We start from the raw sequence: 17,355 nt of genomic DNA on the forward strand, positions 1-17,355 counted from the left end.
TTGAAGGAGTGAAGATTTCTGCCGAGGTTGTCAAATCCAGGTCCGCTGGGTCTCAGTACCTGCCGAGCGAGACCCCCATCTGTCTCCATCTTATATACCTCAGCTCATTTTTTATGAGCCTCGCGGTGCCGCTTAGGAAAATAATTTGAACCGTGTCTGTCCTTTAGTATCTTCCACAATCAAACATTCGACCTTGAAGATCATTCGCTCTTGTTTGTTTTTCTTCTGTTTCTAAAATAGCTCCGGCTTGCTGAATAAATGCATAGATTCGCGTCAGGCTTTGATTAATGATTGGAAATCTTTCTTGCCAATTTATTGACTAAACCCACGGGTCTTGGTATTGAAATGCAAACTACTACAGTCAATAGTAAATCCGGCCCTTTAATCCTTTTGTTAAGGAAGCTGGTGAGGCAGATGTGCTATTGAATGATGGGTAATTCAGAATATGCTTACAGACCTCTGTCACGAGAGCTTAACAGAAGATATTTAAAGGAATTGTGCACCTAAACATTTAAGAGTTTTCGCATGTACTGTTTCTGCAACCAAAGCAGTTCAGGGATTATTCTTGTGAATCGAAGAGAAGAGCAGTACTGCATATTTTTATCTTAAGTCTCAGCTTTATCTTTGTGACCCTGAACCCTCCCCCTGGTCTGTTTCTTCAGAAGAAATAGGGCATGAAAATTCAGTCGGTCAGAGGAAACTTTTTAAAAACTGTCAATATGAGGCATATGTCTGTAACAGATTATTTTAATGACCTTCTGTAGCGTGCATAGATTTCTAGTAATGTGGATGATTGTTGTTGTTTTGAGGAAAGAGAGAGAGAGAGACTTTAGGTTTTGTGTCTGTAAAAAAGTGGAAAGATTTTTATCTCAGGTCTCCTATTTGTCGACTATGGAAAAAGTCTGTCTCAGTGATTATATGAAATACTAGTTAAAAATTTAATAGTAATAGTACGGTTCACATTTTCTCTTCAGAATGAGTTTTTTGTCATTATTGGTGTTTGTAAAGTCAATCATCACTATTTATATTGTGTATAATTGAGGTTACAACCCCCTGACCCCGAATATATATATATATATATATATATATATATATATATATATATATATATATATATATATATATATATATATATATATATATATATATATATATATATATATATATATATATATATATATATATATATATATATATATATAGACCGTTTCAGCAGTAACAACATAAACAAGCGGCTGTCGCGGTCCGCACGTAACTTCCGGTAAACTCTGCTAAGAATAAATAACAACAAAGTTCTTTAAATGTAGTTTATTTATATAAAAAGCAAAAAAACAACACATAGATTACTTAGGATTAGGCATTTATTCAAGAGATCAGTTTAGCAACTAGTCAGACCATTAAAAAAAAACGAAACCGGAAGTACGGTTCGGATCCAGACGTGTATCACGTGCGTCCGATGAAACTGTCAATATATATATATATATATATATATATATATATATATATATATTATAGATCACATAACACACACAGTTTCTGCCAATCTCATGTTAATCTTGGGTATCTATAGAGTAGTATATCATCCGTCATATGTCCAAAATGTCTTTATAAAAGACAGCACAGCATTTGCGTTTTTCTTTAGAAAAAAACTCTTGGAAGCGTACAGTGGGAGAGTACAGCATAGATATGTATAAAGGCTAGATATGTTATGGCGGAGTCTCTAACGTCATCGCCTGGCGGCCATCTTACCACAGGCAGCTTGCTCACTCGTAGCATTGTGTTTAATGGTGCAGGTACTTTTAAATGACCATAACTTGCTACCAATTTTCAAACGGGTTGGTTTCTTACAAACTTTATTAACATGGCTATAATTCTGGATGCTTTAACATGTTTCATGAAAATAATTTTTTTTTAGTTTAAGTATGCAGGGTCATAGGTCACATCTTTGACGTTTATAACAAACCAAACCGTTTGAAAATCGGTAAAAAATTAACCAAGTTATGGTCATTTAAATGTATCTGCACCATTTAAACTCAATGCTACGAGTGAGCGATCGTCCTGTGGTAAGATGGCCACCAAATGCGGATGTTCCACTCAATTGGCCAGCAGCACGAGCGAGACATCTAGCCTTTATACTAGGGCTGTCAAAAGATTAATCGCGATTAATCGCATCCAAAATAAAAGTTTGTGTTAACATAACAAATGTGTGTGTATGGTGTATAATTATTATTCATATATAAAAACACACCCAATTATGTATATATTTAAGAAAAAATTATTATATTTATATATAAAATATTTATATTCATATATAATATAAATTATATAAATGTATATACAGTATTTAAATGCAAATATTTCTTAAATATATACCTGAATGTGTCGGTATTTATATATACATAATATTTAGACACAGTACACACACATATGTTATGTAAACACAAACTTTTATTTTGGATGCGATTAATCGCGATTAATCTTTTGACAGCCCTACTATACATATCTAAGGAGTACAGCACAGCTATATGTTTGTGTTGTTTACATTATATGCACTCATGCGGCAATTGCAAACAAACACTTTTTTTGATTTTGATATACTTACCGCCTGTAGTTTCGACTCCTGAACAGGGTCTTTTAATGTTGGGCTGCTTTATCACTCAGTTGTAAACAATTGGCAAATTCTGTGTTAAACTCTGCCTTGTTTGTAAAGCAATTGTCTCTAAAATGCAGGTAACAAACATAAACCCATTTGCAATTACTTTGCTGTCCAGAAAGAAATAAACTGCATCAACTGTTGTCTTAAGACAGGGTTACTTGGAGAGCTAAATAAGGTTTTCTTGGCTTTACTTCCACAAATACACTTCTTTCGTAGTGCCATTGTTGATTCTTGATATATAACAAAGCTGTCGCGTGCAGTGATGCTTGTGACTTCTACTCAAAGGAAAAATCGGTGGGTTCACACCAGACGCGTTTGAAGTGTCGAATTTGTGTCTACCACGTGTAGTTGGACGCTTGAACATTTTGAGTGTACTCGCTTCATTCGTGCATGAAAGCCGCGTGTGAAATTCTAGTCATCGTGTCATGGGAGGGGCTTCTGCGACTCCGCTCACTTCCTGTAATCACAACACTACTAGAGCAAGCTCCTGATTGGTTAACGCAGCACAGTTTTCCGCCAAAGTTCAGCTTTTTTTAACTTTTCCCGCAGCAATGCTCAATTAGCGTCATTCGCGCGAACTAGACTAGACAAAATTTTTGTATTTTTGAAGAAACCTACCCATATTTAAGAGGTGATAAAAAGAGAATCAGTTTTTAAACATACACATCTATTTTATTTATTTCATTTCATCTCCAGCACACATTCCCTTTCCATAAAGAGCACATGGGGAAAACGATGTACGTCGCAAGTCCAAATCTGCGGCCAGAATAACTTTGGTTTCCTACCCGCTATCGTTTCTTCACCTTTTAGTAATTTTACTAAAACATGTGAAAGTCATTTTATACCCCGGCCTGCACAAGCTGGTATGAGTGTCATCGTATGGAACCAATTAGGTCTTTGTATGGAATAGGAAGGCATTTTTAAAATCTAGGCGGGTTGTCTGCCCACCATATGACCCGTCCGTGCCACCTTATAAAAAAAATCAGCTTGCTTATTTACATATCCAAGCTGTCTATATTTAAATCATATTTATATGTCATCTCTACTGTATATAAATTATATTATGTCACTTGATCTGTTATAGGAAGCTGAAGAGGCAAATAGATGCAGTAGACACGGGCTCTTTAACACACTGACCTACTTAATACACAAGAGCCCAACACGGAGCCGGAGAGCTCAACGCCTCCCACATTCATTCAGAAGTCTTTCATAAAGTTCAATGTTGGGTTGAGATTGTCAGCTAGACTAAATGTGTCATTTAAACCTGACATTTGACTGATCACTTTGAATGTAGATAATCACATACAGACGGTGATTTACTGTATGTGAAACCGTACGTTTACTCTTCCCGGTTATAGACGCTTCACTCAGCCGAGCTGTAATCCATTACGCCCAAGCGGCTCCATTAAATTAGACTGAATTGAATTCGGCTGTCTTGTTTCTTCTCTCATGTCGATTCTTAAAGAGTTTACTGTCTGAGATGATCGTAATAACAACAATGAGTCTTTTTGCATAATGGTAACGTGAACTTATTTATCACATCTGCCCAAAACAGGTGAATAATGTTTGCTAGCTGTAAATAACTCGGACCAGACGTTTTTGCATTATTTGTCTGCTCATAATCGGCAAGATGTTTATCATTTTGTACAATAGTAGACTTGAAACAGATGTTTCCTTTAGTAGATTTGTTTTTGATTTTATGACTCGTACAGGAGCCAGGGTTGAATTATTGTTTTTATAATTGAATTTAAACCATGTAATAGTGTACAACACAGTTTCTAATAAAGTTACTGTCCAACTGGTGAGAAACTGGCTTTTATTTACTCTCCAAAACCAATTTTTCTTTCGGCTTTAGCGCTTGGCATTGATTTTGGACTGTTATTGTGACTCGCTATATATTGTGTACAGTGCTTTAGTTTCATTAATAAGCTCTGGCTTTGAAAGAGAGAGTGATGTATGTCCACCATATCTGAAACTTAATCTAAATTACAAATCACAGATTCAATTTTGATTCATTTTAACTTAAAATTTGTAAAGCAAAATGCACACTAGAAATTAGTTTGATTTGAAGATATTGTTATCCATGCTTGCTTACGTAAGCATGGTTTTATCTCATATCCTTCAAATTCTCTAAATGAAAACGAGCCTGCACTCCCTCTTTCTGTCAGGCCCGTCCGTGTCCAGTCCGCGGCTCCTAACCAAGAGTCTATCCCTTGAGCCAGGCCCCTGCCTCGGAGCCCACGAGACCCCACAGCGACTCTGCTCGGACCCCGGACCCCTGGAATCACAGCAATGCAATGGCACAAGTGAAAATGGGCCACAAGATGTCCCCCCGCTTCCCCCTAAAACAAGACCACCTTTACCTGGGCCAAAACCTCAAGGTATGTCCTGTATGTATTTAATGTCAGGAGACAATGATGTTTGGTTTCATGGGGCTACGTTTTCACAACAACGATGTAATAAAAAACGTAAACGTTTTTCCTTAGCATTTTTAAAAATTTTAACATTGCGACGTTGTCAATATGCAGCGTTTACACGGATTTGCAAAGACGACTAAAAGCGTTGTATTATGAATGAATTATATTTTTATATCGGTCTTCACAGGCAATTTTCATAATTAACAAAAACACTTATATTTATATTATTTTATATTAAAAACGTATCGAGTAGTTTTGTCTAAATGGACGATGAGGTAGGTTTATTACTACAAGAGACTATAAAGCAGCAAAATTACGCAAACTTTGTTTTAGGCTATAAATTTTTGGATTAACAATTATTTTACTATGCTCATTTCGGTAATTGTTAGTCTTTTGTGTATACCTAGACATATAATGGAACATTCACATGGGTTGAAAGCGTTAACCCTTCTCGTTTACTTTTAATGGGTGACGTCATGGGTTGCCGAACTGAATTGTGGATCCATCGACGTCATCTCACGGCCGTTGCTCGTGGCAGAACATTTCTTAACTTTTCAAGCGCAACTCGTGCATCAGATTGTCTTATGCAAATAACCTAGTGTGAGCCAGCCAATAACATTTATGCAAGACCGGAGCATGTGTTGGGGCCACTGTGATTGGCTGTGTCAAGCCTTCCGTCAAGCGTTAGCGATTTCGCCCCCCGTGTAAATGTACCGTAACTATATCTAAGCTCTCGTATGCTGGTTTTCACCCATGGATGGGTAAAATATGGACAAACCCAATTATTGAGTTCAGACCAACCATGCGTTATGTATAGCTCAGTGGTAAAGCAATGCATTAATGCTGCAGAAGGTCATGGGTTCGAATTCAGGGAACACACATGCTGAATAAATGTATACCTTGTAATGCAATGTAAGCTGCTTTGGATAAAAGCATCTGCCTTTTATGTAAATGAAATGTAAATGTTATAAAACCAAACATAGATTCATTTAAAAGAACACGCCGACTTTTTGAGTTAAATAAGTCCATACATACCTTTTACATCTCCTTGCATCCTGTAGCTCTGTCTGACGCAACCACCGCTAGACTAGCTTAGCACAAAGACTGGAAGTAAATGGCTCCAGCTAGCATTCTGCTCCCAATAAGTGACAAAATAAGGCCAACATTTTCCTTCTGAGAATATAGTCCCCATTCCAGTATGTATTAGGGCTGCACGATAAATCGCATGCAATACCACGGGCATCACGTCAGTAATGCCGGTTCCTTGATTAGTATTAAATCGCCATCAGCTGTTTTCAGATGGCGCGACATTAACTGCACAGAGCCGTAGTTCACTGACAATTTGGGCCGTATCGCATACATATCGCAGGCGATACGTCCGCGATAATTAATGCGAAATTGCCCCGATTATCAGTGAACTACGGCTCTGTGCAGTTAAAGCTGCTCCATCTGAAAACAGCTGATGCCGATTTAATACTAATCAAGGAACCGGCATTACTGACGTGATGCGCGTGGCAAACACATGCGATTTATCGTGCAGCCCTAGTATGTATCTCATATGACCTTGTTAATTGTACACGCTGTATCTATACAAATCACAACATATAAATAGGAAAATGTTGGCATCACTACTTGGGAGCAGTATGCTAGCTGGAACCATTTACTTCCAGTCTTTGTGCTAAGCTAGGCTAGCGCAGGGTGCGTCAGACAGAGTTACAGCACGCACGGAGATGAAAAAGGTATATATGGACTTATCTAACTAACGGTGAATAAGCTAAAGTCCTTAAAAGTTGGTGTGTTCCTTTAAAACCAACAATTGGGTTTATTCATGATTTACCATGGGGTGTAATGGAGGTTACAGTTGGTTATTGTAATATTTCCTTTATTCTAATTATTTAAATGTTTTTTTTTCTGTGTTATGTGTGATTGTGAATAATTATGTATGTATGTACCTAATAAAGGTTGTTGTTGTTCTATCGTAACATTCATGTCTGTCTTTGTTGCAGTCATGTGATTATCCATCACTCTCACCGTATTGATTTCCGTATTGATTTTGTCTCACTCAGTGCCCCCGAAACCACCTCATCTACAGCAGCAGACCGCTCGACGACCACGCCCCCCAGACAAGCCCCTCCCTCCACCACCCTGTCGCCCACTCCCCGCTGATCCCCGCCAATCACGCGCCACCTTACCGAGAGCAGAGGGAAGCTCCTCCCCAGCTTGTGTTCTCTCGCTTATCGAGAAGTTTGAGAGGTGAGAGACGCGGGCAGATGGGCGATTGATGGGCATTGTTGTCGTTTTGTATGATTTATAGCTAGATTTAGATCTGATTTAATGCTTCCGAGTAATGATATCTTAGTTTGATCAGAGGTAACATTTCATTGATAGGAAATCAAATTTTTAAAGAAAGAGAAGTGTAATCTTACTTGGAAGGAAGATAACGTAAAATATTAAGGACGATCAAATTGGGTCAAAAATATGAATGTAGTCTTGTTATTTTACAAAGATTTTTACAAGATTAATAAATGCTAAAAAAATGCTATATTGCTAATTGTAAGGTCATGTTAGCTAAAGCATTAACTAAAACAACCTTAGTAATGTTTACTGTTAAACAGAGGTAAAATACTGAGCAGCAATATTTACAGAAACAAGTAATATTTCCTGTGTTGATTTTAATTCTTTTAGGGAGCAGATCATCGTGGTACCAGACATCACAGGGGGGGGAGTGATGTGTACCCCTCGAGTCCCTGAATCGCAAGATGCTGCTCGAGCACTTAGCCCTCCGCCCTCAGAGTTCATCCTGCCCTGCACGTCTCTGGAGACTCCGCCCTTACCTGAGGAAGAGACGGAGAAAGTCAAAAAGGAGGAGGGAGAGGTGGACGGAACCGAAGAGGACGACAGCGAACTCGGACCGTCGTGTTCAGAAAAGCGTCTCTCTATGGAATCAGGCTACGGTGCCTCTGATAAACTCCTGGACGCCTTGGAAATGAGGGACCTGACTGCCAACCAATCAGAAATCCCCTCGGAACGCTTGTCCCTCCCGACGTCCCAGATGGATGGGAAGCTGGCCAATAGGGATAGCGGTATTGACAGCATCAGTTCACCCTCGCACAGCGAGGAATTATGTTTTGTTGGGGATGAAGATCGGGTCGGGCACGAGAGAGAGATGTACCCGTGCAGTCCGGTACCCGGTCTCTCCTGTGGGTATGCGGAGGGGCCCGGAGGTGAGGGAGGCGGTGGTGCGGAGGGTAGCAGGGACTCGGAAGGAGACAGTGATTTGGAAGAAGGAAGCGGAGATGAAAGTGAAATGAACCCTATGGCCCTGCAGCCTCTTCCTAAAACCGAAAGACAAGACTCAACCGAGGTAAGCCTGTTGATATTTTTTCAGATATTGTAATGCAAAAACCAAAATGAGACACAGCAGGTGTTTTCTCCGTTCCAGCTGTCGGTCCAGCAGCGGGTGTTTAATATAGCCAATGAGCTCCTTCACACCGAGAAGGCTTACGTGTCCAGACTGCATCTTCTGGACCAGGTGTTCTGCGCTCAGCTCATGGAAGAAGCCCGAGCACGCGGCTCCATCCCTTGTGAGGTGGTCATGGGCATCTTCTCCAACATCTGCTCCATCTACTGCTTCCACCAGCAGTTCTTGCTGCCTGCACTGGAGAAACGCATGGAGGAATGGGAGAAGACGAATATCGGAGATGTCTGGAATTTTGTAAGGTATAGTTGTGCTAAACTTGACCTCTGCCCTCAGGGATCTGAACCCTCGCATCGGGGACATCCTACAGAAACTGGCTCCTTTCCTGAAGATGTATGGAGAGTATGTGAAGAATTTCGACAGGGCTATGGAGCTGGTCAACAGCTGGATGCAGCGTAGCGCTCAGTTTAAAGCCATCGTTCATAACATACAGGTAACACGCTGTTATTTGTATATGCAGCGCTGCATTTACGCAGGCTTTCAAATGGTTATAGCATTGCCCATAAAATGGGGTATCTTAAAATGTCTTGGGCACAAATAGGATGCCACCTTACAATTGTTTAGAACAGAGCCGAATGGACCGAAGGATTCAACCAAAAATATTGGATATAACAAGATCGATCACTCCTTTTTAAAAAAGTTGCCCGTCAGCATTTTTTGTGATTTTCACAAAAGTTTCACAAAATGCCTTCCGGGAAAATGTTCTTCTATCTATATCTATATCTATATATATATATATATATATATATATATATATATATATATATATATATATATATATATATATATATATATATATATATATATATATATATATATATATATATATATATATATATATATATATATATATATATATATGTGTGTGTGTAATTATTATGTGTATATATATAAATACACAATACACAAACATTCACAAAAAACATTTACATGTGTATATATATATATATATTTATAAAATATACATAACAATTACACACACTTATATTATGCAGAAAATTTACTCTTATTTCGTATGCGATTAATCTCGAGTAATCTTTGCCCAGCACTAATAAATATATCATTAAATGAAAGAACAGACCTTCTGCATTCAAACAAACAAAACAAGGGAAAAAAATTCATCCTATCTTCATTTGTTCTCTTTTTATCAGCTCTCAAATATGGGTAGGTTTCTTAGAAAATATCAAATTTTGAGCAAAAACCTGAAATAATTGCATGTTTGTTAAGACATTTTGTTAGAGATCCGATTCAGAACGAATATCAAAATATACACGGAGTTTAAAATTAATTAAATTAGTTTTTGCTTCAGTTTTTTATAATTTGGGTAATTATAGTGGATAATAGCGAATTACAGATTACCGTAAAAACTCGTCAGGAAAGCGTCATTGGCAGGAAAATGTTTTCTCTTAATTGACGAGATAACTCGTCAATGGCAGGGAAAGAGTTAATCCCCTAATCAATCCCTCCAGAAAAACGCGATTATGCGTAGTGTCCATGACGTCACCCATTGGTTTGTGAAGATCATTTTTGAAGCTTAAAGTAGCCGTTGCCTGCCGTCGCCATCTTGGCCGAGCATCATCGCGCATCACTCGGGGATATTCGAAAATGGGTAAAGAGGAGGGATGTGGGTGAAGCTGAGGTGTCTGGTTGCTGAAACCACGCCCGACATAGCCCTTAATTATGCAGAACTTTAAAGCTTAATATAATTTAAACGGAGGAGTTACAAAAAATTCACTTTTGCAAACTTAGCTATACAGACCAAAATCTATTTTTGTACCAGGTAAAGTTGGCCATTTTAACGTGGGGGTCTATGTATGGGAATTGATTCCTTTTTGGAGCCTGCCTCTAGCGGCCAGTCGATGAATTGCAGTTTAAGTAACTTCAGTATTGGCTTCATCAGAAAGATCAGAAGGTTGCCCCTCGGAATCAACGCATAATCAGCCAAAGACCGCATATTTATGCGGGGGCTGCATTTTTTCAAATACGCCGCATTTTGGCAGCATAAATTGCAGAACTTTATTTTGGAGATATCTGTCTTTCCCAGTTCAAGTAGGACATATAGGACTTTAGTCTCGCATGACTGAAATAACTGCTGGGTGTCGCTGCAAACATGGCTGCAATGTTTGGCTTGGCGCTACAAACATGCACCCCGAGTGGCGCTACTTCCCTAAAGTGACTTTTACTTAACTTGCATTAAAATACAGTAGATCACTTTAAAATTCATATCATGTGCTGTTAAAACCAAGTGTTAAGAATCACACTTTCAGCAGGAATGTGTTAACATTAAAAACACTCTTTCTAACGCCCTCACTGGTTATAATGAGTGTTAATTGCGTGCAACATTGAATCGTTCACACCCATCGAGTGAATCAACAGAGGTGCGCGTTAGTCATACAATAACATCATCCAGCAGGTGCGCTCTCGTCACATTCACCTTTATACTCGGAGACATTGAGCGCTGGTGCAGAAAATAATGAGATCTCACGGTGATTGATTGCGTCAGATGAAAGCGTGAATCGCCGGAGGTGCAGAAATGTTTGGAGGGTGTTGTATGTTATGGCGAATGTTAATCGCACCCCAGCCAGGCCTGGTGCTGAACTTCAAACGTCTCTGGTTGCCACTGTGTGCAGAATATTAAGAACGTGAGAGGCCCGATGTCTGAGATCACAGGAGCGATGTAAGGAGATCAGGCATGTCGTGGATTTTAACATGTGAAGGTCACGCAACACACAAATGATCTTCCATCTTTTAAAGGGATAGTTCACCCAAAAATGAAAATTCTGCCTCATGTTTTTAAAGAGCTGTATGAATTTCTTTGATCTGTTGAACACAAAGGAAGACATTTTTAACAAGGTTTGAAAAAATGCCTTAGTATTTGTCAATGGTGCTCCTGTTTTCTGCTTGAATACAAATGTCTTCCTTTGTGTTCTGCAGAATAACAACCTGAGAGTGAGTAAATGATGACATCATTTTTATTTTGGGGTGAACTATCCATTCAGACGTGATACTCCTGTATGGCTTAGTGGTAGGGTTCATTGGGATAGCAGCACAAACGTCATGGGCTTGTTCCCCTGGGAACTCAAATACTGATAAGAATGTATACCTTGTAACGCACTGTATGTCACTTTGGATGAAAGCGTTTGCAAAATGCATAAATGTAATTAAATGTGACCCTGGACCACAAAACCAGTCATAAGTTGCATGGGTATATTTGTAGCCAAAATAGCCAAAAATACATTAGATGGGTCATAATGATCGATTTTTATGTTTCATGAAGATATTTTGTACATTTTCTACCATAAATATATCAAAAATGTATTTATCATTAGTAATATGTGTTGCTAAGGACTTCATTTGGACAACTTTAAAGGCAAATTTCTCAAAAAAAATGTTACACCCTCAGATTTAAAGGGGACAGAGAATGAAAAACCATTTTTACCTTGTCTTTGTTGAATAATGGTAGTCTACCCACATTCACAAACATACAAAAAGTGCTAAACATGCTAAACATCTCAGTCTCATAGAAATTCCTCTTTTAGAAATGTCAGCCAGAAAACGCCCAATCTGAAAAACTGATGCTTATGACATCACAGGCATCTAACTGCCCCTCCACTTTAAATTAATTGGCTACATTTTTTGAGTGGCAGCAAAGTCAGCCAATCAGTAATGAGATTGCAAGTTAATCCAGTAGGGTGATCCAAATAGGTGCAAAACCACTTGTTTAAAATCCCCCACCCTAATATAGCTATCTTAGAGAGGTTTTTAGGAAGCTTCTAAGGCTTTACAGACCCAATCATAAAAATTTTTTTCTACATGTCACATCACAGAACAAAGATAAATACCCCGTTCAATCATTCTATATCACCTTTAAGATTTTCAAATAGTTGTGTCTCAGCCAAATATTGTCATATCCTAACAAACCATACATCAATTTATTTAGCTGTTAGATGATGTATAAATTTAATTTTCCAAAAATGTACCCTTATGACTGGGTTTGTTGTCCAGGGTCACAAATATGATGTCATTCTCAATACACTTAGTGTCCACAATGCAATATATGTCAAATAGTGTATTGGCATTTTAATATACTTTTCTACTGTAAGTAAATTATACTATTGTAAATTATAGATAAATGAATTATAATAGATTTTTATCAATAAAAAAATTCACATAATAATAAGAATCATATAGACATAAGAGGCACCTGAGGGGAAAGCACTGATCATGGAGTCGGCCATTTTAAGGGCTGTCTCAATCCCAAAATCCTTCCAGTGCACTGAAACATTGTCTGTTTCTCAATATGTGTTCTTCAACGATCTTGCGTCCTTGTGTTCTCGCTCTACGTCATCATTAACTGTCGAAGTTCAATTCCAGTTCTCAAGAACACAAGTACAGAGGACGCATGAAAATACCCGGATGTGTTCTTGATATCGAGGATGCATCGAGTGCAGACTTGCGCGGTGAAATCTGGGGAGGTCAGGTGACCATCAGGAAGATCGCACACATCTCAATTCTCACAAGTGCAAAAACAGTGAGCATTGATGGTCCCTACGTCCCCTTACCGGACATCACTTGACCTTTTCTGAAGCTCTCCAACCGAACATCGTGCAAGCCAACTCAATAAACTTCATGAAATGCGAAATTTTATAAAGACAAAACGTTTGTTTTAGTTTTAATATAAACACACATCCCTAGACAGGAATGGACCAAAATCTACTTTATATTTAAATGTAATATTCCTCGTAATTTATGCACGGATATGTAAAAAAAAAATGAAAGTGTTTCTCATAATATACTTTAACAAGTTTTTAAAAAATTAAGTCAGAGAGATGTTGGTTTTGGCGGTTGTTGATAAATAACTGTACGTTCACACCAAACGCGGAAGAGATGGCAAAAACGCGCTATTTGCGTGTAGTTGGACGCTTGAACATTTGGGTTTACTCGCTTCATTGGCGCGAGAAAGCTGCGCGTGAAATTCTAGTCATTCGAGACATTCACTCAGAAATTTGCGTCATGGGAGGGGCTTCTTCTGCCTCCACCTGCTTCCTGTAATCATGTCACTACTAGAGCAAGCTCCTGATTGGTTAACCCTGTGCAAATATCCGCCAAAGTTCAGATTTTTCAACTCGCGGGATCATGCGACAACGCTCAATTCGTGCTGAACGTGCCATTCACGCCATTCGAGTCGCGCCATTTGCGCTTACCGCACCGCAGGATCTATTCACATCTTTGCATTGACTTAACATGTAAATCACTCACGCTTGCCGCTTCTTCCGCGGATGGTGTGAACGCTACATGACAGCTGTGAATTATCACAACTCGCTTGCAGTCACGTAACAGGAAAATAAGTGAACAGTGTCACAATGTGAAGTAATCTAGGGTCCTTACCAGTGCCCGAACCTACATACGCGAGATACTGAGTCACAACCTCGAGAGCTTGGGAATGGATTGAGAGACAGTCTTAAACTTGTAAACCATGGTTGGGTAAAATATGAACAAACCCAGGTGTGGAGTTAAGTTAACCTAAAAGATATTATATTACATATTACATTTTGACACAACCATGGGTTGAAACAAACCAGAACTTATTTGGAGTCTGAAAGCAGAAAAACATATACCTTACCAACCTGGGAACCAATGTGACATAAAGTCATATAATCTAATGATGAGATTTAAAGGAATAGTCTACTCATTTTCAATATTAAAATATGTTATTACCTTAACTAAGAATTGTTGATACATCCCTCTATCATCTAGAGATAGAGGGATGTATCAACAGTTCTTAGTTAAGGTAATAACATATTTTAATATTGAAAATGAGTAGACTATTCCTTTAAAGCATCAACGTTTGATTTCAATCTTTGACATGATCCTTCTCTGGCAATATATTTTAACGATATCATGATTCATCATTTTCACCGAATAATAAATAATAAAAATCACTTTAGCTGGGTTTTTAGAGACTGGGTCACATATGGGTCACATTTCCTCATGTTCTGATTTTGGGTGTGTGTTGCAGAAAGAGGAGATGTGTGGGAATCTCACCCTACAGCACCACATGTTGGAGCCGGTGCAGAGAATCCCTCGATACGAGCTTCTGCTCAAAGACTATCTGCACCGTCTGCCAGAGGACGCGGACGACTTCAAAGACGCTCAGAGTAAGTTCAGCGCACCGGAACGCTAAAATCACTCTTATCGTCCTCGCTGACCTCAGCGGACCACTTTTGCCTTTTCATTTCAACTATTCATGCATGAGTCTGGAGATGTATCTGAGAAAGCTCTCCTTTAAGGCTAACGGGCCGAGATAAAAGGCAGTGGAAAATTAAAGCTTGTGAACATCAGGACTTTGATAAATTCACTTTGTTTTGTCCTCCCCAGAATCTCTGGAGCTGATCGCCACAGCGGCGGAGCATTCGAATGCTGCCATCAGGAAGATGGTGAGTAGGGTTCAAGACGCTCAGCGTCACCACGCTCGACCCAAACCGACATCACACACCCTGCGGGGTGAAAACCGACACATTGCTTTGTAATTAAACATGGTTGCCATTTTAATGAGCAGTCTGATAGAAAGTCTCTCATCTGAAGCTGTTAATTGCCCGTATGATTATATTTTACATTTTGAGACAATGTACGTAAGAGAAACTGGAACAGTTCATCTCAACATTAATGAAAATGTCAAATTCTGTACATGTGTGTTTTACTGTACGTTTCGTTGCACAGGAACGCATGAGAAAGCTATTGAAGGTGTACGAGTTGCTCGGTGGAGAAGAGGACATTGTTAACCCAACTAATGAGCTCATAAAAGAGGGACACATCCTTAAGTTATCGGCCAAGAATGGGACATCACAGGACAGATACCTTATTTTGGTAAGTGAGAATGCCAAGTGTTACATAAGTGGGGTCATTATAAATAAATGTAGGGACCAAAATATAAGTAAAGGTAACACTCCAGAAAATCTTTTACAAGCCACTCAGAAAGCACCTTGGATACCACGGAGCAACAACCTGGCAACCATAGATATAAATGAAGGCTAGATGCCTCGCCCGCGCTGCTGGCCAGTTGAGTGGAACGTCCGCATTTGGCGGCCATCTTACCACAGGCAGCTCGCTCACTCGTAGCCAGGGCCGGCGCCACGAGGACGCCCCCTCACCGGCACTAACTCGCCCCCTCAGACCACCATTAATGTTGAATGGGATTTTATTTTAATGATAATATTTGCCTTGTGTATTGTCTTCCTAAAGTGAATTTTATAGCCTAATTATTTAACAAAACCAAAAAATCAAGTGTGCATGTATTCTACCGTGACATTAATAAACACACGCCCACTCCATGGCTTGTTACACTTCAAGCGGCGCCACTAGAACTGTGAGGCGATGACGTCAAAGCGTCGCGAGAGCTTTTAATATAAAGAGACACTTTGCATGATTTATCGAATCGTTCTCGCGGTACTTTGACGTCATCCGGCTGTCGGTTCTTGCAGCGTTGCATGGAGTTGAACAAGCCTTCTGTGTTGACGGCTTGACGCACGTCGACAATAAGCTGCGTTCTCAGTCTCAGCGGGAAATCAAGATGTCGAAGTGCGAGAGTATATCAAAAGTTACAGAAAGGAGTGGGAGATTGACCCGGGCCTGCCCTGTAGCAATGGATATATGTAAAATAGCACTGCAAATTCTGAAAACCGGACTCCGGATTCTCACACAATGCCGTGGCGTGGATTATTATCGGAGCATTTCAGGTGCACAGAACAAAATGTTCGGCTGTGATGTCAATTCTGGCACCATGAATTCAGCCAGACTGTAGCTACATAGTTTTGAAACGTTGTTCTTCAGCATCCTTGCAAGTTAAAGTACAACCAACCTATTATTGTTCTGCATTTAACGTTAAAGGTAAGCATAGGATCTCTCTCTCTCACACACCTGTTTATCAGAAGTAAAATACATGTATTATTATTAATATTAATAGATAAAAAACAGACATTGAATTTATAGTTAACGAATAGGTATTTGAATTAGCCTATCCTAAAGCATAGCTGTATGTGTAAACGAGTTATTGTCATTTTGCTATTGTGGTTCTCTATCTGCTGGTGTTTAATCGCTAGCTTATGGTGCATTACTTGTGGCAGTTAAAATAACTACGTTAAATGATCAAATTGAACCAAAATTTTGATAAAATGTTGCGTTTGGACCGTTTTTGCGCTAAAAACCATTTGCAAACACTGTCCCCCACCATTACGTAAAAATTATTTGCACTACGGAAAGCAAACACGAAGTACGAACATAATTTAAGGGTATTATATTGCATTAACTAATTTCACAATGGACAGTCGAAATGGATTAAAAAGAAACTACCTCTGGGTCTGAACTTCAAATGAGCAGTGTTGTGCTGTTAAGTAACGTTATGTATGCTTTTTTGTTGTTGTATATAGTAAAAGTGTTCAGATCATGTACGTTGCTCACTATAGCTGTAGTTTTTGTGGTTGTATTACAAAGATTTTTTAATAACACGTTAAAGCTTAAGGGACGTTAGACCTTAGAGAGGCCGTAACACATCTAGGCTTTATACATATCTATGCTGGCAACCACCACCATCATTTTAGCCTAATGGTAGATAGTTTTGCATGGGCTAGCATCATAAAGTGTGTTTATACAAACTTACACCTGATTTATAGTTATACGTAGGACCTAAGCCGCAGCCTGTACGCATTATTGTTTTTACTGTCGCAAGCGGAAATGCAACACCTGATTGGAAGGGTTCTAGCAGACCAATCACAGCGCTTGTGGTCCACGTAGAATTGACACGTCAC

The 17,355-nt window shown here is 39.1% G+C and overlaps 1 protein-coding gene across 4 annotated transcripts in view; it reads left to right on the top strand.

Annotated features, from left to right (window-relative positions):
• Positions 1-17,355, top strand: part of fgd1 (FYVE, RhoGEF and PH domain containing 1) — a 58,070-nt gene that overhangs the window by 33,077 nt on the left and 7,638 nt on the right. For 2 of the 4 annotated variants that reach the window (XM_073868147.1, XM_073868149.1), the window contains exons 2-9: positions 4,825-5,037; positions 7,140-7,326; positions 7,759-8,437; positions 8,516-8,753; positions 8,827-8,984; positions 14,571-14,709; positions 14,930-14,988; positions 15,272-15,418. In XM_073868147.1, coding sequence (XP_073724248.1) covers positions 4,825-5,037; positions 7,140-7,326; positions 7,759-8,437; positions 8,516-8,753; positions 8,827-8,984; positions 14,571-14,709; positions 14,930-14,988; positions 15,272-15,418 — 1,820 coding nt within the window. The remainder of the gene's footprint in view (positions 1-4,824; positions 5,038-7,139; positions 7,327-7,758; positions 8,438-8,515; positions 8,754-8,826; positions 8,985-14,570; positions 14,710-14,929; positions 14,989-15,271; positions 15,419-17,355) is intronic. The other 2 variants (XM_073868148.1, XM_073868150.1) reach the window with 1 other exon arrangement.

The sequence above is a fragment of the Misgurnus anguillicaudatus genome, chromosome 5, assembly GCF_027580225.2.
Source record: "Misgurnus anguillicaudatus chromosome 5, ASM2758022v2, whole genome shotgun sequence".
In the NCBI taxonomy this organism is placed as follows: Eukaryota; Metazoa; Chordata; class Actinopteri; order Cypriniformes; family Cobitidae; genus Misgurnus; species Misgurnus anguillicaudatus.